Below are 23,760 nucleotides of genomic sequence, written 5' to 3'. Positions count from 1 at the left end.
GCCACATTCTGAGCTGGGCTTTGATTCCCAGCACTCCTTGGTCTCAGACCTGGGGAGTCTGTGCACAAAGAATCCATTGTGTGGTAGGTAGGGATGGTTGCAACGTGGTGGGAAAAGAAAGCTTGAAATTTAGCACTTAAACTCATTTGTTCAGATCTTACTGTGATTTGGAGGCCCTCAAAACGTGCATGGCTACCTTGTTTATGCATTTGATATTGGGGATTTGGCTTTTGTTCAGCAAGCGGATGCTTGCATAGAGGTGGGAATCTCTGTATGGGACAAGGTGGAAACAAATCTCACTCAAACTTGGGTTGGGTTATCTTTGCAGGTTGTTGATTTTTGGCTAGTGTAACTGCTGATGTGGTTTTATATCTCTTTTTGCTTTTCTCCTTGCTACCAGAGTACTTTGGATTGCATGCAGGTACTGCAATAATCCTGTCAAGCAGGACACTTTCCTCCTCTGTCCTGGCTTTGACAGTTGCTTGATATTCCTGTTTTAACTATACTCTGGAAAAGATTGCAAGAGTGTCACCTTTAAGAAATAAATATAATTAAAGAAGCTGCCACTAGGAGTTTGATAGAGCAGCTGCTTTTCTGTTTAAATGCTTTGCTTTCTCAACCAGTTAGAATTTTGAGCTTTTATTGGACTTTGACAGATTTTTCAGATTTGGCCAACTGTGCACCTTCTCCATACATCACACACATTTGAAGGTCTTTGGGGAACTACTTGCAGTCCAAGAGTAAAGCATTTCCTTCAAAACCAAAAGCAATGGCAACAACACTGCAAGTGAAAGAGTCATGAAGAATAATACCTGCTGGCTTTGTAATTGCTTGGAAGACAGGAAGCCGAGATTGCGAATAGTAATTTTCACAGAAGAGGTAGTAACTAGTGAAGTAATAAAGGTATTACAGTCTGGGAGCTGTGCTGGTTGGCCTATTGGCAAAAGATTTGGAGAAAGGGCTTCTACTGAAGTGATGGAGTTCGTACCTGACAGAGAACAGATTCTGGCAGTCACCTTCAAGTCTGACTGCAAATCTGACTTCAAATCTGACTGCAAAAAGCTGTGAGAAGGTCTCATGAGTAATGGGGAGATAAATGACAGCACTGACTGGGCAAAGGCATGCCCATGGAAGAGAAGCAGCCGTTACCAAAAAATGTATACCAAAAATGTATACCGTATACCAATACTATGGGCTCTCAGTTACCTGTTGTGACAGGAAAGGCAGATTTTGAAGTATCTCTTTTATAAATAAAATGCCATCTCACTTCATAGTACTGGTCTTAAAGGCAAATACAGTGTTGAGAACTTCTTTTAGAAAGGGAATTATTTTCTTTTCCGAAGAAAGTCTGAGGACATCAGGGTATGCCCACTTTCTGTAGAAGTAGCACCCACATCTCTGTGGAGTTATAGATGTTCCTTTAATCCCAGTGTAACTTCGGAGTTAGTCCTGCTTTGAGCAGGAGGTTGGACTGCAGACCTTCAGAGTCCTCTTTCACCTAAATCATGATTCTCTGATCCCCAAAACAGGTAGCAGAAGATATGGAGAAAGGTGGCAAAGGATGTCTGGATGGGGAAACGTCCTTTGTAGGAGGAGAATTGTAACAAAGCAGCCAAGGAGAGTATCTAAGAGGACAGGGCTGAGCTGGTAGTGGTTGGGTCTAGCTCAGTGAGGGAAATCGGTTCCTGAAATTGGTGGTCAGTTCCGGAACTGGTGGTCAACGTGATCCCTCCAAGCTCTGCTCCCTGCTCTTGCAGCCTTTTCTGGTAATCCCACTACTCAGTCTCAGGTTGGTGTATGGCTCATCTTTCTTCCCCTTTTGGGATAAGCGTAGATGCATAGACACAAAAGTCTCCTGTCTCTTCTGTGTCTGGGGCTTGGTTCTTGCTCGTTCTCTGCAGCTCTTGACCTTGTCCAGGGGCTCCTCTTCGTTTACCCCCCCAGCTTCCTAGCACTGCCCTGGAAACTTGCTGCTTGCCTAGCCACATGCAAACCTCTGTGAGTAGTCTGCTAAGAGGCATTCATTGCGTTGCAGAGGAATCCTGTACAACATGACCTCAGTGACAGGGAGTTGACTGAGCAAGTAGAGAATTACAGACACTTCTGAAAGTTGCTCGTGGCGTGTAATAATCTCTTTCATTACAGGGGCAGTTACTCCTTGCCACACTTCAGACTTCACCAGGCTTCACTTAAAGACTGAGAATTTCTAGCTACTTGACAGGAAACAAATTATAAAACTGACAAGTTTAAAACAGGTGTTTTATGCTAAAATAAAAATGGGTGTACACTCGGAAATTGGTAAGGAGTGGGATAGAAAGATTTTGCAGTACTCTGAGACCAGAAAGAAAGCTTTATCCAGGTCAAAACTGTTATTTTTAGAGCTTCTTAGGAGACAGAAAGTCTGTTTCTAGAGTATTTCAAAGGCATGATTTAATTTTTGAGTTGGAAGGAGAAAGACATTTCAAAAACATTTAATAGAATGGAAAATTTTGAAGAGCACGCTGCAGTCATCTGTTTTGATGTGACTTACCTACGCAAAAGGACTAGATGAGTGACTACAAACCCTGGTGTGATCTCAGCCCAAAGAGAAAAAAGGGAACAAATGTCACCTGGCACAAGGCAGAGCCTGTGCCTCAGCCAGATGCACTGATGCCAAATGAAATATCTTCTGCGTGATCTCAGTTGAAGAATTTGTGATGAGAAGTTTGCATCTAGCACCAGCACTATGTGTCTTCTTATTACTTGAAGGGCATGAGCAAGGTCTACACAGAAAAACCGTCTAGGAAGCCAGACTAAGCTACTACATGGTGGCAAGAGAGAGGAGAGAGAAAGGAGCAGTTGTGTTCTCCTGGGAATATGCCTGCAGCTAGGGAGGGTGTGGGGATGTGTAAGGACAGCCAAGACTTGGCAATATTTTGGAATGGGAAGATATAGAGATGGTAGAAAGAGAACACTATAAAACAGATAAAAATGCTTACCTAGCAGTGTAGTCTTAAGCTGAAGGAATGAGTCTTTCCCTTTCCACAGTATTTCCCCGATGCTCCCCTGCATATCATCCCGTTGAGATGTAGCTTTCTTGTACTCAGCATGCATTTTCCTGGAGCAAGTCATCCCTATAGGACCTGGTGGCAAACCACGTGGGCTGCCGGCATCACGCCAACATTCTGCAGTGCGGGCCACGGTGACGGTGCTCTGTGCCCTTCCTAGTGTCTGGAAGTCATGCCCAGAACAGCTTGTGGGGAGGCCATGGTAAGGTTGTGGGAGCTTCCTGGAGCTTCTGGGGTGACGGAGGAAATAGAGCACTGGGAGAGCAATTCCTTTTGCAGACATGATATTAATGCCCTAATAAACATGCAAAGCTATCTCAGTCTTTTTCTTTCCAAAACTTACTTACCTTTGACTCATCACATCCTCTCTTGTGCAAGACTTGGATAGGACATTAAAGTTCAAACTCAACATTTCAGGGATAATTCCTAATTGATCTTGTAGTCAGTCTCCCAATAGATAAGGAGTCTCAGGTTTTCGAAGATACTCTAGGTGCAGAGCTTCCAATTGCTATTGACCATTCCTGGGCAGGGCATACAGTTAGGTCCTTGCAGTCTGAGACCCACTCAGTTTCTGAAGAGTTGTAGCAAAGACAAATGCTGTTTGGAGCCTCAGTGGTGATTTTAATGTAGGTTTGTGCCTCATCTTGTGTCTCTTCTGTCAGGCCCGGGTGAAAGATCTAGAAGACCAGTGCCGCAATCAAACAGAGCAGTTCAGCCTCCTGTCTCAGGAACTCAAACAATTCCGACTTCAAACAGGAAAAATTGACCTTCTCACCTCTACACTGGTGACTTCTGAGCTTCCTCTTGCACTGTGCAGCTCTAGCCCACAGCCCCACTGGGAGAAAGGTAATTGCTGGAGATGCCTGGCCTGTGGTTGTTTTGATAAGTGTGTCATTATTTGTGTAAGTGGAAAGGTGTGAAGAAAATAATGCAAATGTTTTTGGGGGATCTCTGTCTGTATCAGATTCTGGGATCTCTGTCTGTATCTCTCTTTCTCTCGTAAATAACCAAAGTTCATTTTGTAGTCACGGAGAGAACTTGGCGCTTCTCTGACCAAATGGAGCCTAGGGTGCCCAGTCTGTTGCACGGTTAAATGAATCGCACTTACTGAGACATGAGCTGCTCTAAAGAGTGTTTGCTCACTGTGATACTCGCTTTTGATCTTGTATTCTGACTGTGGCTAAAAGTAATGGATAGGTTATTTTATTGCAGATTCAACTGGTCCTGCATTGCTCACTCACCAAAGCACAAAGAAGGTTGACAATGAAGAGACTGATGAGTTGGAGTTGTCACAGCGGGTTCCTGATGCTGCTGTTGGCTCCCCAGTTTCTGCTACTGGTTCTCAGAAACACGCCAAAAAAGTTGAATCTCAGTCGAGCTCTTCAAAATCAGAATCCATGCAGAACAGTCCAAAATCCTGCCCAACTCCAGAGGTCAGTATGGGAGTCCCCTCTCGGGCCTGTCATTTCTAGCCAAGGAATGCACTGCAGAGAGCCCTGTGTTTCCTGGTGTTGCATTCGTTCCCTCTGGCTGACTGAAGAAAACCATAGCAAAATGAGAAAACCTGTAGGAAGAATTGAAAAGGTCTTGGATGCCCATGTCAGCAGTTTAGGAAGAAATTTTATTACTTTATTTTATTACTGCAGTTTAGGAAGGAATCAACTGACTAGACAGAGCACTGTGGGCTTGGAGAAGGAGGCAAGTGGGGAGGTCATATGGTAAGAAGTGTGGGGAAGCTCTGGTTAAGCCTCAGCCATGGTTGCAAGCATAAAGTTTACAGACTGTTACTTTTAGCATGCTGAGGGACTATGCCCAAACTATTTTTGTCCCTGAGCTGTAAATGAGGGACTCGAGCTTCTTTGCTTGTTCTCTTAGGCGTACTAGTTTTATTTGTTCTAATACACCATGATACATAATACACCAAGATGCTGAGTTTGTGCTAAGGGGTGAAGTTAATAGGCTTTGCCTGTTTGTGTCACCAAGAGACCATAGATGGCGGTTTCTTCTCTTCCCCAGGAGCTCTTATGTAGTATTCCAGGGTTCATTTAAGCAGTCTTTCATACTCACTGCTGTACGCTTGATATGACAATTTAGGGTAAGCTAGTGCTGTGAGTGGGGCTGGGTGTGACGGTGTAGGAGGCAGCTCTTGGTCTCTTGGTTCACTGATGTTTACTGAATGGCTAAAACTTTGGAGGCTACATGGAGTGCCACATTATACATGTGGAGGACATTGAAGTCTTGAGCTACAGAGCCCAGGATATTAATGAAGGATGTTGGTGTGCCAAGCAGTGCCCACCACTGTGTAAGTTCTGAGAAGATGTCATCTTCAGTGATAAAGTGATGGTCACACCTGGAAAGGAACATTTATCTGACTACTATCAGTTCTGTAGTGGGAGAAATTACTATTGTTCTGTGTAATTACTGTTGTTCAATGTCTCCCAAAACATCTTCATAGACAAGCTCAGGAAGTGCGGCCTAGATGAGTGGACAGTGAAGTGGATTTACAATTGGCTGAATGGCAGAGCTCAGAGGGTTGTGCTCAGTGGTGCAGTCTAGTCGGAGGCCTGTAGTGTCCCCCAGGGGTCAGTACTGGGTCCAGTCTTGTTCAACTTGCTCATCAGCGACCTGGACGAAGGAACAGAGCGCACCCTCAGCAAGTTTGCAGATGACACAAAGCTGGGAGGAGTGGCTCATACCCCAGAGGCTGTGCTGCCATTCAGAGGGACCTCGACAGGCTGGAGGGCTGGGCCAAGAGGAACCTCATGAAGTTCAATGAGGGCAAGTGCAGGGCCCTGCACCTAGGGAGGAATAACCCCAAGCACCGTTACAGGCTGGGGCTGACCTGCTGGAGAGCAGCTCTGCAGTGAGGGACCTGGGAGTCCTGGTGGGCAGCAGGCTGACCGGGAGGCAGCAATGTGCCCTTGTGGCCAAGAAGGCTGAGGGGATGCTGGGCTGCATTCGGAAGAGTGTTGCCAGGAGGTCATGGGAGGTGATCCTGTCCCTCTGCTCAGCCCTGGTGAGGCCACAGATAGAGTATAGTGCCCAGTTCTGGGCTCCCCAGTAGCAGAGGGACATAGAACTTCCCGCAGCGAGTCCAGAGGAGGGCTACAAAGATGATCAGAGGACTGGAGCACCTGTCACACAGGACAGGCTGAGAGAACTGGGCCTGTTTAGTCTGGTAAAGAGGAGACTGAGGGGAGACCTCATCAATGTGTATAAATATCTGAGGGGAGGGTGTCAAGAGGATGGAGCCGGTCTCTTCTCAGTTGTGCCCAGTGACAGGACGAGAGGCAACGGGCACAAACTGAAGCACAGGAGGTTCTGGCTCAATATGAGGGGGCACTTCTTTACTGGGAGGGTGACAGAGGACTGGGACAGGTTGCCCAGAGAGGTTGTGGAGTCTCCTCCTCTGGAGACATTCAAAACCCACCTGGATGCCATCCTGTCCAAGGTGCTCTAGGTGATCCTGCTTGGCAGAGGGGTAGGACTAGATAATCTTCAGAGGTCCCTTTCAACCTTAGCTATTCTGCGATTCTGTAAGAGGAGGCTTGGAAGCCACCCACCATCGCCATGAATACCTGAAGAGATCAGCGTGCAGAGTTTTTGGCTTCAGCAACACATAGGTATGGGAACATTCCAGAGTGTTAGCCAGGCTGTTTAAAATCTACTCCAGTTTTCTACCTTTGGGTGTTACAGGGTGCAGGTGTTTGTTGTCTTAGGATATGGTGCAAGATTGCATTACAAGGAGCACACTACCCTGAAAAGGTGCTCTGAACTGTTCGAAAGGTTAACTTCTGCAGTTCATATACTGGAAAAATATCTGCTGTGTGTTCCCAGTGCTTGCAGTGGGCATTAATATACTTAAAGAGTCTTAGGGCGGAGAGGTACTCTTTAGTCAGGTAGACAATGATAGGACAAGGGGGAATGGTCTTAAACTAAAAGAGGATAGATTTTGATAAGGCATTAAGAAGAAATTCTGCATGGTAAGAATAGTGAGGCACCAGAACAGGTTGCCCAGAGAAGCTGTGGATCCCATCCCTGGAGGTGTTCAAGGCCAGGTGAGATGGGGCTTTGGGCAACCTGATCTAGTGGGTGGTGTCCCTGCCTGTGGCAGGAGGTTTGGAACTAGGTGATCTTTAAGGTCTCTTCCAGCCCAAGCCATTCTATGATTCTGTGATTCATTAAAAATACATTTGCCTTGAGGTGTATTTTAAAAAGGCAGGTTGAATTGGCTCGTTGGCACAGTTTCAAATAAACACAAGGTAAGTGCATTTCCTTAGAAAGAATGATTGCATTATCTAAATTATTGCCATTAGATATAAAATTTCAAAAATGTCAATCATAAAAGCTTAACACAAATATCTGGAATATGCTTCTGCCAGTAGCCACCAAATGCATTCAGGGTGCAGAACCAGCTTAGGAAGGTCCTTAAGAAGCTCACTGCTAGCAATAGAGAGGCTATACCAGGAAGATGAGAGCTGTATGCTCACTCTGTCACTCTGTCTCTTATATGCTTTCCTTCTGCATAGGCTACTGGCTGTTATCACAGCCAGATGTTTGGACTAGATAGAGCTGTGGTCTGAACTGATGGGGCCTTTTAATATTCTGAAAATACATAAATGTTAGATTGAAGTGTTTACACGTGCTGCAGGGGAACTGCCTGAATTACAAGAGCTTAGAGATTTAGAGATCTAATGCAACTATAAGGCTCCTTTGGTTCAGATTACCATTTGTATTTCATACCGGGTCACAGAGATAGGAGGAAGTGAATTTACTGCATTGGAAATATGTACAGTGGAAGGGGCTTCCAGAATTTCAAGTCTAATTTCCTGCTCATAGTGGGACTGCCCACCAACACTGGCTCAGTGAGGCCATGGCTTTACCTAGCTGAGGCTTCAGCAATGGGAGATCCCCCAGCTCTGTGGAAACCTCTCCCAAGGTTGCATCACCTGCCTGGGCAAGGAGTTTTTGCTAATGTTCTGGAACCATTGAAACTGCAGCTTGGAGCTGTCATTCTTAGTACTACTTTTTCACCCTAAAAATCATTCTTCTAGACTAATCCTTAACCCAAACTGGCCAAACTCACCACATACATCTGCTTAGAGGACTTGTTCACTACTGTTGGAACCTTTTGAGCATTCCTTCATTCTGATTTTGACCATATCTAATCCTTCATCTTTAATGTGTTCTTTTTTAGGTGGACACAGCGAGTGAAATGGAAGAACTGGATGTTGACAGCATCTCTCTAATGCCAGAGACAGGTAGCCAAGGCCCTGCAAAGCTCCAGGTCTTCTTGGCTCGATACAGGTAATGTGTCATCTCATGAAGGTTAGACAGGTTATCTCACACTTGCCTAATTTACCCTGATCTATGACATGAACCAATGTTAGGGATGGCTGTCAGGTTCAATCATGTACCTGGCTCATCTGTTGGACTTTTTTTTTGGTGACTTATATTTCCTCCACAAGCAAATCCTGTGCATTCAGCATAACAAAAATATAGCAAGCTCGTTAGCTGTTCAGCAAGTGGCACTGGTTGAAATTTTTCTTTTGAAAATGATTTTGCATGGAAAATTGAGTTCTGAATTGACCCATTCCTTGGTCTGAGTTTTAGAGAATTGTGTAGCCTTCTCCAAGAAAATCTTATTCCAACAGTTAAGAAAACTTCAGCACAGAATTCCTGACTTGAATTTTGGCTGAAATCTTTATCGTTGTTATTAAAAACAATGTAATACTGAAGAAGGAAAGAAAAACGCCAGATTTTTCAGTTCATTTTTGCTGTCCATTGAGCTGCTATGGTCAAAGCCAAGTCCCACTTTACAATTCCAAGAATGTTGGCATATGATTCAGCTTTTAGACTGTGGACTGGAAGGAGGAGAACTGGGATGATTCTACACTTGTTAGGAGTAGATGAAATATGACCTGTGTGTTCATGTCCTAGTCTTGTGCCCATAAGGTCTTGCTCAGCTCAGAGAGGATAGCATTGCTTCAGCATGCTGGAAACCGTTGTAAAGACCGAAGAGCAGGAATTGGCAGTAGATGCTTACAAGTTTCTTTATGAGGCTTTTTCCTCTACTAGGCTCTCTGATCGGCTTGCGGGTAGGTAGATTAGAACTGCCTGGAGCCCAAATACTGTCACCAATGCATTTATTTAACAATTTAATGTGCTTTTGGACTGCCATTTAAAGTGTGGAGTTACAGCACTGGGAGTTGGTTCTTGACAACTTGAATTGTAAGGACTGGATAACTACGAAGGCTAGAAACCTTTTCTTCATTCATATGTAACGTTCTTCTGCACAAATCAGCTCATTCTTAGGGTTTGAAACATGGGAATTTTGAGATTCTTTGCTGTGCTTATCCCCGACAGTTGTATGGCTGGTAAAGTATGCTTTACATGTTTGAGGCACTTTGATTCAGAGCGGTTAGGTGCATGAAATGTAGAGAACTATGTACATAAAAGAGTTAAGAGTGTAGGTGAATCTAAGGATGTCTAATTCAGAAATGCAGAATCCTACAGCTTACTTAGTTGATATGATCAGGAGAACAACAGGCACTCAGGTAAATCAAATCTTTTTAAAACACTTTCTTGAGTCACTCTGATCTGTTCCTTCAGATGTCAAAAGACATCTCTTCTGCCACTCAGCAAAGCACTCCTAGCTGCTATTTGAACATGGAGCGATATAATGTTGGTTATATATAAAAGCATAAACTGGAGTCTTGACCTTTGTCTGTGGAATTTGCTGCTTACAAAAGGTGGGTGCAGCTAAAATGTAAGCTGATCTAACAGCACAGCTTGAAGGTGTTGCTATGAAAGTTGCTGTATGAAGTAAGGTTTCATATTGTGACTATTTCAGCTACAATCCATTTGATGGACCTAATGAAAATCCAGAGGCAGAACTTCCACTGACTGCTGGAGAGTATATTTACATCTATGGAGACATGGATGAAGATGGCTTCTTTGAAGGTGTGTTCTAGTGGAAGTGGAATGTGACTGAACTGCTGTGGAGATTTGATCCCATTAAAAAAAAAAAAAAGAAAAGAAAAGTTTAGTGAATCTTAAAAGCTCAAGATAAATGTTTTCTGTCCAAAGCTAGTTTGCTAGTGAGGAGAGCAGGTTCTGTTGGAAAATAGTTTATTTGCATCACAATTAAAGTCTAAAACGTGAAATCCTGGTCTGGTGAATTCAATGGGAGTTTTGCCACTACTTTCCATGGAGAGGACCAAGTTTAACCTATGGGTGCCTTCTGCAGGTGGTCTCTTACCCTCTTTCCAGTGGCTGCCTGCTGAGCCAGGGACCACAGGCAGTTGATAGTCTTGATCACCTCTTGCTCTTTTGGGCATAGTAAGGTGTAAGCTAAGCAGTCCAAACCACAGTCTTTATCCTGTTTGGTGTTATACAGTGTGTTTCTCTTTTGGCACCTTTGAAACCATGGTCCTCATTGACTAATGGGTGGATGGAATTGAAACAAAGAATTCTGGACTGTAAAATGTAGCGAAGTTTCTTTGTAGAGTTGGCATATGTATGGGGATATAGGGACCTGGTTTATTCAGGTGCTTTGCAAGAGCTGAGGCAAATGCATGCCATGTTGCACTGCTTACTCTTTGACTGCCCCTTCCTCCCTCCCTCCCTCCCTCCCTCCCTCCCTTCTTCCCTCCTTCCCTCCTTCCCTTCCATTTCCAAGCTTCTCATGTGTTTATTTATTTATCGTTTAAAGAATAAAAAGATTATTCTTTACTAATGTTTTTTGCTTTCCCTGCGTTCACTTGATTTGCTGTAGGTAGAATTTGAAAGTAGGTTACACCCTATACGGTGTTCCTATATAGGTTCCTATATAGGAACACCCTATACTGTGTTCATTTAATACTGATTAGATGGTTCTTGCACTTATGAAGAGTGCTGTGGTATCAGTCATCCCCATGTGTCCTTTCGGGACATCTTTATTACAGAAGCTAGCATAGCAAAGGAGGGAACTAAAAAGAAGGCCAGAGCTGAATACAGAACTGGATAGATGGAATTCCACGGGGAAATGCTGTGAAAACCAAATCTGTTTGGCTGGGAGAAGACATAAAATAGCTTGCATAGTTTGTGAAAAATAGAAAAAGACATTTAAGTTAGTAAAAGAGCTGTGATGAAGAACAAGAGGATAATGAAGCAGGAAAAACCTGTAAGCTTAACCCTTAATTACACAAAACACTCTCTGGTTAGTTGACTCTGAAGTGTGTAGAGCAGTGAGTTATCTCACTGTGGACATCGGGATGTAACGAGAGCAGCTGTAGGAAATGGAGCAAACTTGCCCAGGGATAACATCCCAGAGCTTTTTTCATTCCTGACTGCAGTGCAGTTATGACCTTGCATAGACATTGTCACATTGTCTTCACAGATGGGTTGGAAGGTTGAACGGTAGGTGCAGTGGTAACAGGTTTCCTGTTTTTTGTTTAGGGGAGCTGATGGATGGCCGGCGAGGGCTGGTCCCCTCCAATTTTGTTGAGCGAATTTCAGATGATGACCTCATGACGTTTCTGCCTTCGGAGCTGAATGATCTCACCCATAGTTCATACCAGGAGAAAAGTTTTGTCAGTGCAAGCACCAGCAGTGGAGATAAGAGTGATTTCTCCATTGAAGAGGGTAGCATCAGTCCGTTGGTCAGTAGGGCAGAAGGAGACCAGGAGGAAGCTGTTAGTCACACAGCAGTGCCTTACCCAAGAAAACTGACTTTGATCAAGCAGCTTGCCAGAAGCATAGTTGTAGGCTGGGAACCACCACTTTTGCCGACTGGCTGCCCAGACATACAAAGCTACAATATCTATGTGGATGAAGAGCTACGTCAAAATGTGAAGAGTGGCTTTCAGACCAAAGCAGTGATTGAAAAGCTGGATTTAAAGGCGAAGGCTTACCGTGTGTCTGTGCAGAGCGTGACAGAGCAAGGCAGTTCTGATAAACTGCGATGCACTTTCTTTGTGGGGCAAGATTTTTGTTTGGCACCGACTATGCTGAAAGTCAGAAGCGTCACTGCCACGTCAGCAGAAGTCACATGGCTTCCCTGCAACAGCAATTATAACCACGCAGTGTATCTCAATGGGGAGGAATGTGACATAACAAAACCAGGGGTCTACTGGTATGCTTTCCGCAACCTGCAGCCAAGCACTCAGTATGTTGCCAAGCTGGAAGCCCGGCCCTTGAAGACTCCTTGGGAAGAGGTCCCAGAGGGGCAGGAGCAGAACTCAGCTGTGATACACTTCACTACCCCACTAGCAGGTATCAGAGCAGTCGTGCCCATTGCCACTGTGCAGGAAGTGCTTGGGGCAGAGAGCTTTGTCAGTACTTTGCTGTGAAACCTTGGAGTAAAGGGAAGCAAGGTTTATTAGGATCTGAGGTGTGAGATGCTGTACTGTTTCGTCTTAATGTTTTGTTCTTCTTTTATTTTAAGAATTTATTACTTCTGTTTTCATTTGCTCTGAGAAGACATCCCCTTTGCTGATTCGAGCAGCATGCCTCTTGGGACATGGACAATCAGTTTTGCTGTGACCTGCACTTACCTTGCTCTAAGGGTTGCTGCATCTTGGTCTCAGCTACTTTTGCAAAGTTTTGTTTTCTGTGCATTAACGATTTCACAGAACAAGAGCACCTTATCTGCTCTGGTTTTGTCTTGCACTTCCCAAGACTTGGGGTTCTGCAGTGACAAGCCTGGTGTGAAAGTTTTCTTTTTGATCAAAACAGGGGTTTAATTTAGTGTTTTGCTGTAGTGAGGTAAGCAAGAAAAAAGTCTGTTTGTTTTCTCAAAGGTACGCCTGATGCTCCTCTGGATGTCCAGGTAGAAGCTGGTCCCTCGCCAGGTATCCTAGTTATCAGCTGGTTACCTGTCACTATTGATGCCGAAGGATCTTCCAACGGAGTTCGAGTCACCGGTTACGCTGTGTACGCGGACGGGCAGAAGGTATGGAGCTGATACTGTGCAAGGCTGATGTTTGTGCAGGTGGGTGGCTGGAGTGTGCAGGGCCAACGGGGCAGCCTCAGAGCCTCAAGACATCGAAAGCAGCCACTGACTGTACAAGTCAGGCATGTGATGAGTGTTAATGTCACTGTGGTGCTCCTGTGACCTGGACAGGACTGAGAGGTACTTTGTGTATTCATGAGAAGTGGAGAAAAAGGAGGACAAGGCCATGCTCTAAAAAGGGAGGAAACGTGTTTTTTTTTTTTCTTTTTTCTACTGGGAAGGGACTTTTCTGATTAATACCTCATTAGCATGGTACACAGGGGCCAACTTTGCTGCAGGTTGGTAACTTATGGCAGATCCAGATTTGTGGGATCCCAAGTGGGGACCCAGTAACTGCAGAATGGTTAAATTGCTTTGTGGTGGCATCAGTAGGGAGTTTCATCATTCCTCATAAGGGTGCTTAGCTTGTTAATTTGATTCCAGTCTCTTCAGAACATAGTAACAGTTCCTTTCTGTTGACTGTCTTTCATGTATGTTTTTTATCCCAGCATTACAGTGTCTTCCTTTTGCCATGTTTGTGGTGTGTCCAGCTGAAACATGGGTGGGGAAGAGGCATAATGGTGCTGCCTCACCATGGTGCTGCCAATAAGCCCCAGGAAAGTTAACAACTCATCTTTGCCAGTGATGTTATACCCAAAAGCTGTGACTTTCTCTTTACTGTTAGGGGACACTTCTTAACTTTGGGTTCAGGAGCTACCTTTCTCAGAATGGCTGAGCTGGGCACAATAAATAACTGCTTCATGGTTCTTTGCTTGCAGGCAATAGAAGTTACTTCTCCAACAGCTGGGAGCATTCTTGTGGACTTGTCCCAGCTTCAAATGTTCCAGGTGTGCCGGGAAGTTTCTGTGAGAACAATGTCTCTGTACGGAGAGTCAGTAGATTCAGTTCCAGCCCAGATTTCCTCAGTCTTGCTGAGAACATCTCGTCACTCTTCACATTCAGATTCTTCTACTACTTTTACCTCTAGACTGCCCTGCGGAGACCCCAGGGGCTCTCTGTCTGCACGCAGCCCACCCACACACCAGACAGTGGCACTTCTGCTTCGACAAAAAGTTTCCACTGATATCTCAGATGCCAAATTGACTGATCTTTCTTCCAGCCACGATGGCTCAGCACGATCTCTGCCAGTGAAAGCCTCCTCACCACCGCACCTCTACTCTCCCAGTGCTTCCTTGGTGCACACCATAGGCACTTTCCCAGAGGGATCAGGCGATGCACAAGACAAGAAATGCCTGACTGTGCCTCCTCAGCAAGCTGGCAGCACAGTGCTCCCTGGTGAGGGCACAGAGCCTGGCCCTTCAAAGGAAGCAGAATTGAAAGGCTCAGACGAATGGACAGAGGTGAAGGTAAGCTTAATGTCTCGTGCCCAGTGCCTCGTGTGCTGGGAAGGAGAATGAATGATTTTGGGGAATGGAATGACATGCTGCTGTTTGTCTTTCTCCTGTTGTGACGCACTGTTTTCTTTGGGTCATCGTCCAGTGGTTGGCAAACCAGGAAACAAGATTGGCTGCTGTTGTGTGCCTGCAAGAGCAGAAGAACCTCGCTGCTTGATTGCATGTGTGCAGCCGGAGCATGAGTAGAGTTAGGAAAGCAAGAACTCCTTGGGACTGGATGGTGAAAAGGACGTTCCTACTGTTTTTGATGTCAGTGTTAGTCAGGCATTGCTGTTGTCTTTGACTTGCAAGAATCTTCTCCAGTTGGGTGGACTTGTACAAGGCAGAGTAGGCCCTGTAGCAAGAAGGGGCACTGCCCAGTGAGGTAGCAGTGTCATAGAATCACAGAATGACTGGGGTTGGAAGGGACCTCTGAAGATCATCTAGTCCTACCCCTCTGCCAGGCAGGGTTATCTAGAGCACCTTGCACAGGATGGCATCCAGGTGGGTTTTGATTATCTCCAGAGGAGGAGACTCCACAGCCTCTCTGGGCAACCTGTCCCAGTGCTCTGTCACCCTCCCAGTAAAGAAGTGCCCCCTCATATTGAGCCAGAACCTCCTGTGCTTCAGTTTGTGCCCGTTGCCTCTTGTCCTGTCACTGGGCACAACTGAGAAGAGACCGGCTCCATCCTCTTGACACCCTCCCCTCAGATATTTATACACATTGATGAGGTCTCCCCTCAGTCTCCTCTTTTCCAGACTAAACAGGCCCAGTTCTCTCAGCCTGTCCTTGTGCGACAGGTGCTCCAGTCCTCTGATCATCTTTGTAGCCCTCCTGTGGACTCGCTCTGGTAGTTCTGTGTCCCTCTGGTACTGGGATGCCCAGTACAAACTGTCTGTATTTGCGCAGCTGTCAACAAAAAGAAGCAGGGCAGAAGGACTCTAGCTGTCAGATTAAATATGAGATCCAGACCTGCCTAGCTCTTGCCTAAACTCAGGGGGCATTTAGAAACTAGGTGCTGCAGTGTCTATATCTCCTTTGGAGTCTGATCCTGTAAATATTTGCTAAGCGTGTCTGGTACATAAGGACAAAACTGTACTTTGTTGAAAAATGCAGTGGAGAGAGGCTGCCTTTTTTAGATAAACGGTTAGCAAAGGAGATGGCTGATGAAGGCCTGCCTGATTTACCCTTCTTGTTCCTGTCTGTGCAGTTGTACTCTCTGTCCATATTCTTCACGAAATCCCATTTTCTTCACAGCACTTACCAGCTCCAGGAAGTGCTGGGATAGTGTCCTCACCTCCAGCTCAATCGAAGCTGCAAGCTAGTGCTCGGGATGTTCCTCTGGAACAGCAGAATGGGAAATGGCCTGGTGGTATAGGTTGGGCTCATCTTGTTCTTGCTGCTCTAAAACTATTTGTTGATATGCCTCTGTGGCCTGGATGTGACATATGAGGTGGCCGGACTCGCAAAGGTGCAAAGCACAGTGCTGTAGTGGAAGGGCCCACCTTCAGGTAACTCTAAGGAGGAGTTTGTTCCAGGACAGGCCAGCCTTCCGTGCTACAAAATTGACTGCCAAAATCTTCATGCACCAATGACACAGAACACGTGGTATTTCAGACAGAGCAGTGGGGTTAAGGGTCCCCTTTTGGTTCACAAGTGTTGGATGACATTTCCCCCGGGTTTCTTTCTGCTCCCTGCCAAGAAGGGACTGGGTGGGGGGTGCAGCAGACTGGTGTCATTCACCTCAGAACTGCTGGCAAGGAGGCCAAGGCTGAACTTCTCAAACTGTCCTTCAGGGGTCCTTTGCAGAAGAGTAGAAATAGAGCATGCACTGGGGGGGCGCAGGAAGGTCCTGCAGACGATGCTGTTATCCTGGTGATGCCTTTTTTTTTTTTGGTTTGCTTCCCAGATGGAACAATCTGTAACCAAAGCGCCTGAGCTAGAGACCCCATCTAACGGTAGCCTGAAGATACGTATGGAGACCTGCCATACGTGCTCTGTGGAAGAGCCGCTAAAAAGTCCCAGTACTGAAAGAGAGAGAAGAGAGACAAAGGAGAAGCACTTGAGCCCAGAGCCTGTGCCTGCCCCAGGCCAGGCTGACAGGACAGAGGGCACCTCCCGAGATGCAACCACAGGTGGGAGCAGCTGCCAGGAGTTCCTGAGGTTGTCCCCTGGCAAGGAGGTGATGAAAGAAATGTCCAGAGTGAAAAGAGAGGTTTGTTTTGTACCTTGGTCAAATTTCTGCCTATGGAGGGGGATATAGATTGTATTTGATATCCTTTTTTTTCTTTCTTTTACAGTCTTAAGCTGTACCCTTCTTTGCATGCTATAAAATGTCTGTCAGTTTTGTGTGTTCATGCACATGTTTGTGTGTGCATGTGCCAATTGCTGCACTGGGTGCTGTCCAATTTTTTTCCTACCACACTTTAACTGTATGTGTATGAGAGAAAAAAAGTAAAATGTTACTTTATTGCTGAAATAGAGAGGGTGCCTGAGAGGATTGAAGAAATTGTTTTGGTTTTCCACAGCAAGAAGAAAAACTGTCTGAAATAGGAAGACGACAGCTCACCCTTTTTGCTGAGCACAACCGTAGTTCGGACCTTTCGGATATTTTGGAAGAAGAGGAAGAAGATGAACTGTCCTCAGAAGCTCTGGAAGAGAAGAAATGGGATTCAAGAGAGCCCTGTTACAGGGAGAATGGGGAAAAGGTAACCTGTAGCAGAGTGATGCTTGTGGGGAGCGCCAGTGCAGCCATCCCATGTCATCAGCTCACAGGAGAAGGTGCCGGTCTGGGCCCAGCACTCTCAGTAGTGCTTGACTAAGTTCCTGCATGCTCTGCTTTTACTCCCAGCATTGTCTTTAAGCTGCTAAAATGCAAGTTCTTTGTGAGAGGGGAGGGTGTTTATATGTAATAAATGTGCCCGGGGTTTAATTAGTTGGAAAAACACACGATGTAATGTGAACTTTAGAGCCCAGGGTGAAAAATTGATTGTATTGATCAGGTTCTTAATGTAGATGGAAACAGTGAGCACAAAGGAGTCTGTAAAGTCCACCCATCTATAGATTCTGTACCAATCCACCATCCCTCCAAAGGGAAAATGGTCATGTAATATCTTGGCCTTAGTCCTGTACACACTCCTGAACATGAATCATGTCGTGCAGATGATTTTGTTTAAGCCTTGGTGTTCTCTGAATGGAAGGATTGCTTGTGGGAGCAGTGCAATGGCTTTGCAATTCAGATGTTACAAGCGAGAAAATACTGCTTAAGTTGAATTAGGAGCTATAATGTTTGTTCATGTTACAAGTTCAAACAGTTAAAGCTGGCTGGAGTGTTACAATGCATCTGCATCAGGAAATGTGCGTAAAACCGCATGACTGGGAAGGGATATATAATCACACAAACTATGACAGTTGAAATGAATGCACATGAGCGAAGGTATTAAGGCTGGATGACTGAGAAATTAGAAAGGTTTGCAGGAAACGTGATCTGCCTGTATTGCAAGAAACACCCTGGTTTCTTTCATGTGATCAAAGAACAGTTGTAGTTCACTGATGCTGAACTGTGTGGCTCATAGCCTGCAGCACAGATGGGATGGATCTGCTGAGCATTAAATAGACAGCAGCAGAAACTGCAATGAATCTGGAGTAAATCTGCTGCTGCTTTGTCCCCTTTTGAAGGGGGTTCTGCTTTGGCGGGGAGGTTGGACCTGCAGGGCAGTGTGTCAGGAGAGCCTGGTGGCTGGAGACATGGGCTCCCTGGGAAGAACATGTTGAAAGGCTCTAGGTTGTGCTAGGAAAAAAAAAAGTGATAAAAACAGTTAAACAGTTTCCCTGGAAGGAGAAAAAGGGGAAATGAGAACAGTTAGAAACACCATTACTAGTCACCTTTTCCTGGACATTTTATTAGCCTGAAAGTGTTTTTTTGTGTTTGTGTTTTTTTTTTTCCCCTGACAAAGAACTATCAAAAAACCCATGTAGACTCTGATGGGTTGAGCAAACTGGTGCTTCTTGACCTGGTAAAGTGATTGTTTTCTGTTCTGGCAATGCAGAGTTGATGGCATGAGTGTGACAAGATGCTGAATGGGTAGGGGGCATCAGGGGGAAGGACGATTTAGGGCACAGAGCTCACTACACTGCTTTGTAATGTAGAGGAAGATGATGGCTGAAGTCGGGCCAAGCCTCGGCAGGCCTATTTTCTAGGCGTCTGCATATTTAGTAATGTTCTGGGTTGTTTCAGGTCTCCTCAGCTGACTCAGGATTTGTGGGATAAAAGAATGGAGGGGTTCTGATTTTAAAAAGTGTAATCTCATTTATGTTGTTTAACTTTCTTCTTGATTATTAATGGACTACAAAGTCCCAGACCCTTCTCACATTACAGAATTTCATTATCCTACTTCTTTCAAGTATGAAGCAGTGTTTCTTTTCGTCAAGATTTGTGTTTTCTGAGTCCCTGGATTTCTTTTGTCTTGATATAGAAGCTCAGATTTGCATAGCTGCAGCTTCAACTTGCTAGAAACCATTTATTATATTAAAACTCAAAAGCAAAGGCCCCAGTTCTGTAAATGTCTTACTAGACTGTTTTTTATGGTTGCATTTATAAATTGGCATGTTACTAATTTGTGCTAACAAAGTAGGGCCTTGAGTGCTCGTCCTATGGAGAGTTTTAGGAAGCTGAGCTTGTTTGGTCTGGCAAAGAGGAGGCTAAAGGGAGGTCTAGTAGCTGCTTGCAACTATTTGAAGGATGATTACAAGGAGGAGAGAGCCAAAGTCTTCTTGTGGGTGGCAAGTAATAAAGAAACAGGCAAGAGCCGTGAGCTGCAGTTTGGCTCATGTTGGCCATTAAGTACAGACTTCTTTCCTAGGAAGGTGATGCAGCCCTGGGATGGATCTCGTGGGTCAGAGGTGCAGGAGCTCCGGTCTTTGTTGTTTTCCAGCCTCAGCTAAGCAAAACACTGCTTTAGTGTTTGCAACGGTCCTGCTTGCAAGTAGGAGATTGAACTAGACACGTCTTGGAGGTCCCTTCTAACCCCTTCTAAATATGATTCAAGACCAGCTTTTGCTTGGAAAAAGTTACGGAGGTTGAAGCGATCAATAGGCAGCTTCCAACTGCCTTTTCACCCTATCGTGGTTCAGTTTTTAATTATCTCTGCATGGGCAGGCTCGTGGCTGTAGCTTAAAACATCGGTAGCTACATATGCTTTGTTAAGTACTTATAAATGTTTTTAGAATGTCATGGTACAAATTACCAGGGAAGTTGGACCAGAGACCTCCAGGCATATCTTCTAAGCTAAATTATGCTGTGTTTCCAGGATTCTACCCTTTTATTTTACTATAAATGTGGTAAAAGTCAAAACATAACTTACACAGTCGGTCCAAAACAAGTTTTAAAATTCAGTGTTTTTCCAAAAGTTTTATGTGACCTGGTAGGCTCTTTCCCAGATTGCAAGTGAGATAGAAGTATGCGTGAGCCCATTGAGATAAAGGACTTTCCTGTATATTCGTGGCAATGCTGCATTAACCTGGATTTACAGGCAATAAACTACTGTAGAGCTGGACCTTGACAGATGAGAGGAAGGGTTTGGGGAAGGTGCTTTATAGCAGAAACATCTTCAAGTTGTCCTGCTATACAGAGTCACTTCCTTATGTTCCAGTGTGAGGACAGAGAGATAAGGGAGGACTCTGGGTCCCTGTGTGGGCACAGGCTGTGAGCCTGGTCCTTGTGGAGGGAGGAAGCTGACCGGCTCCAACGTGCAGCGAGCAACTACGGAGGATCTGTGTTGCTCCTGGCCCGTCATCCCCGACTGGGAATGCTGGAGCTGTGGGGAGTCCAGCAGGCGGGATGGAGGGCGTTGCAGACAGTTGTCTGTGCAGAGGCAGAGCCTGGGAGGGAGCTCATCCATGCATTGGCCTTTCTCGCTTTCTGCTGCATTGCTAGTTCATCTGATTGTCTTTGCCAGAAGACCCATTGCTATTGTTTGCTTCCTACCCTTGCTTCTCTGCAGACCACAGTCGCTGCTTCATACCGCTGTGCTGGGAGGGAATCCACTGTAACGCTGTCTCTCTTTTTAATGCACATTTCCTCTCTTTTTTTTCCTTTGCTTGTCCTGGCTGTTGCTTTTCTCGGGGGCTGGGTACAGATGGATCTTTGTGATACTGACAGCGATGAGGAGATTCTGGAGAGGATACTAGAGCTCCCACTTCAGAAGAACCACAGCAAGAAATTGTTTAGCATCCCTGAAGTGACTGAGGATGAGGATGAAGATGAGGATGAGAAGGGTGTTATGGAGGAAAAGGCAAATGCTCAGGACTCCTTGGAAACGCCTACCTACCATGCAGGAAGGACCGAGAAGCCACTCAGCATCCAGGAGCCATTTCTAAAGGCAGATGGTAGTGATTCTTCCCCAGATCTGTCCGCTGAGACCTCACAGGATGAGCGTACTGTTAAGGAGAGCAGAGGGGATGCTGACCATGCGAGCCCTGGCTTTGAGCCTCTGGGCTGGAGTCAGAAAAGGGCAAACTGGAACTGGGGCTACCAGGAGAATGATCCAAAGCCTGGGACTGGGGCAAGCTCCACTCAGAGCAAGAAGAAGGGAAATAATTATCGAGAGAAGGTCCGGAGTCGGCCTGAGATGGGTAGGAAGAGACAGAATGATCTCTCAGAGCATTGCAGTCGTCTGCTGGGCAACTGCAGCCAGATGGGAAGTGGATTGTACAGAGCTCCTAGCCTTAGGGAAGAGCTGAACATTGTGAGCAGCGCTGGTGGTAAGGAGGGGTTTGATGTGTACAATCGGGCCAGACAAGGAACCTCACGAAGAAACCACAGGAAAGCAGTGGTTTCAGGGTTTGGAGAACCTGCTTTGGCGGCAGCACGCTGCTCCAGCCCCAGGAGCCTGGAAATAGACGTTGAATATGACTCTGAAGATGATCAGGATTCAACCTGTGCATCCCCCCCTGAGAGCAGGCTGTGGCCAGAAAGGTCCCAGAGCTGTGTGAGGGATTGGAGTGATTACTCCAGTCAATCTGAGGTTGTGCACACGGATGGCAGAAGGGACCTGACCAGACTGGAGATGTTGGAAGAGCAGGACATGGAGTGGGCTGGGTATCCAAACGAGCACCTGCGATTCTTCTGCCAGGAGAAGGAGGCACTGAGGTGTGAGAGCAGCTCTGAGGAGCAGGGCTGGGACCTGGACTGTAAGTCACCTGTCTGGAGAAGGAGGCTCGAACATCCTTGGAAGGGGATACGTAGCACCTCCTTGCACAAAAGGGTTGGGTGACTTTTCCTATTCTGGTTTTGAAGCAGCTTGCAGTGGCGTTAGCTTCCCTTCTGCTTCCCTGGCCTGCCTGTATCTTGTTTTGTTCAGTGTTGTCCAGAGAAAGGACCCTCTAGGATCGTCTGGAAGAATATCTGGGAGATTCTGTAGTTCTGTGCTGCTTCGTGCCTTTTCTTGTATTAGCTGCTTCTGCTTTTCCTGCTAAATGACTGAGTGTCACCGATGCAGTATTCCTTTTCGCACTGGGTCTTCCTACCTACAGCAGGAGGCTGTGGGACTCAAATGAGAATCCCTGGTGAAATAAGCTGATTTGTGAAAGCTTTGTGTAGATGATGACTGTAATGTCATTGCCTTCCTTTGAAATGCCCTTTCCTGCGTCCTTGCATCCCCGGTGCCAGGCTGGGTGTCTGCCTGTATTTAGTTCTCTTTTCCACCTCCCATAGTATTTTCAGCTCTAGAGTGTCCCTGAAGAGGAATGTTGCATTTGGATGCACTGCGCTTTGTGGAGTGCATTTAGGCTGAGCGCTGTTCACGTGAGTTGGAAGGCAGAGGCTGCTACTAACTCTCTGGTGGTTCCTGTTGCAGGCGTCTGGTAATAAAGATCCTAGGGGCCAGGAGCTGTCTGGCTCAGCTGCCTGGCAGGCTCCCAGCAGAAGAGGGAACAGGAGCGTAAGAAGAAGTCAAATGCAGAAACCTTTGCTCTCTAGTCCAGGTGAGTGGGGAAGGAGGGGAGGGTCATGCAGCAGAAGAGAGGGAGGCTGTTGGAAATTGCATGGGGGATGCTGATAGTATTTTAGCCATGCAGGTCTATGGCAGGGAAATGGTGCTTACATTATATCTGGTGTGTCGCCTGACTACTTCCAGGTCCTCCAAGGAGTGCTGCGTCAGAAACTGCTGTTAAAGATGATGGCATTAGAATATTTGTGGCCCTCTTTGACTATGATCCTGTTTCTATGTCTCCTAACCCTGATGCAGCAGAAGAGGAGCTCCCATTTAAGGAGGGGCAGATCCTGAAGGTAGGAGCAGATCGTAGTGCACATCTACTCTATATGGAGCCATCTCTTGTTCCAGGGACAGCGTAAACTTTGGGAAGCAGAGCTTCCTCGTCTTGGGAGTTTCCTTAGATTCCCTTTCTCTGTTGTCTTTGCATCTTGGTCCCTGTAGTGTAAACAGTCCTTGGCCTGTCTTTTACCTTGCAGGTGTGTGGAGACAAGGATGCTGATGGCTTTTACAGGGGTGAATGTGCAGGAAGAGAGGGTTACATTCCATGTAACATGGTATCTGAAGTCCAGGTGGAGAATAATGAAATCAAGAGGCAGCTCCTAAAGCAAGGGTTCCTTCCTGCCGACACACCAATGGAGAGCATAGGTACTGTATCTCCTTTGTGTGTGTGCTGTGCTATTGCCCTCACGTGTCCTTGCTGAACTGTAGAAAGCTCAGTTGTGCTGTCAAGTTTTGTGGCCAATGCAGCCCACCAAAATGGCTCATCCCCAGGATCTGAACGCTTGTTTAGTGGCAACAGTAGTGGCAAGCAGGGATGTCTGAGGTCTTGGCTCATACCAGATTCTAGTGCAGCACAGCACTGCCCAAAGCTGCATTTGCAGCTGCTTGAGTTGGTCCAGTGCTTGAAGTGTTGTGCTTTTGAACTCCACACAGAGTTTGGTGAAGCTGATCCTCACTAGAGGAGGAGGAACAAAAGTTTGAAGAGCAGCTGAAGTTTGTGAACACAGTTTTCACTTTTGTGCTCTCCCTTGTTTTGTGAGTTTGTAACTGAGCCTGTAGGCCCTTAGGTGACAGAATTTGCAATGTGGGAAAGGAGGAAGATGGGCAGAGACTCGTAGTGAATGGTAGGAAGGGTGTGAGACAGCAAGGCAGTCAGGCGAGAGTGTACAATGGGCAGACCTTGGTCCGTGGGCTGTTTCTCAGTCACTCCCTGAAGTACGTGGTTCAGTGGTTTACGCACTGCAGGGGCTTTCCTGTTTCTTTCCACTCATGTTCAGAGAGAGGAGAGGAACCTTCCCTGGGATTTGCAGCAATTACTGCTTGGGCTGGGTTAGTCTGCAGTTGGAGGGCT

At 46.0% G+C, this 23,760-nt stretch overlaps 1 protein-coding gene across 11 annotated transcripts in view; it reads left to right on the top strand.

Moving 5' to 3' along the window:
- The window catches only part of TSPOAP1 (TSPO associated protein 1), a 70,669-nt gene that overhangs the window by 32,093 nt on the left and 14,816 nt on the right, over positions 1 to 23,760 (top strand). For 9 of the 11 annotated variants that reach the window (XM_040532205.1, XM_040532204.1, XM_040532202.1 and 6 more), the window contains 13 exons: positions 3,710 to 3,893; positions 4,260 to 4,480; positions 8,245 to 8,354; positions 9,901 to 10,010; positions 11,487 to 12,302; positions 12,830 to 12,981; positions 13,800 to 14,387; positions 16,325 to 16,630; positions 16,944 to 17,123; positions 20,553 to 21,680; positions 22,272 to 22,398; positions 22,551 to 22,702; positions 22,886 to 23,054. In XM_040532205.1, the coding sequence (XP_040388139.1) occupies positions 3,710 to 3,893; positions 4,260 to 4,480; positions 8,245 to 8,354; positions 9,901 to 10,010; positions 11,487 to 12,302; positions 12,830 to 12,981; positions 13,800 to 14,387; positions 16,325 to 16,630; positions 16,944 to 17,123; positions 20,553 to 21,680; positions 22,272 to 22,398; positions 22,551 to 22,702; positions 22,886 to 23,054 (4,243 nt within the window). The remainder of the gene's footprint in view (positions 1 to 3,709; positions 3,894 to 4,259; positions 4,481 to 8,244; positions 8,355 to 9,900; positions 10,011 to 11,486; positions 12,303 to 12,829; positions 12,982 to 13,799; positions 14,388 to 16,324; positions 16,631 to 16,943; positions 17,124 to 20,552; positions 21,681 to 22,271; positions 22,399 to 22,550; positions 22,703 to 22,885; positions 23,055 to 23,760) is intronic. The other 2 variants (XM_040532209.1, XM_040532211.1) reach the window with 1 other exon arrangement.

This window comes from Cygnus olor, chromosome 20 (assembly GCF_009769625.2).
Source record: "Cygnus olor isolate bCygOlo1 chromosome 20, bCygOlo1.pri.v2, whole genome shotgun sequence".
NCBI lineage: Eukaryota > Metazoa > Chordata > Aves > Anseriformes > Anatidae > Cygnus > Cygnus olor.
This window is presented reverse-complemented; position numbering and strand designations above follow the sequence as displayed.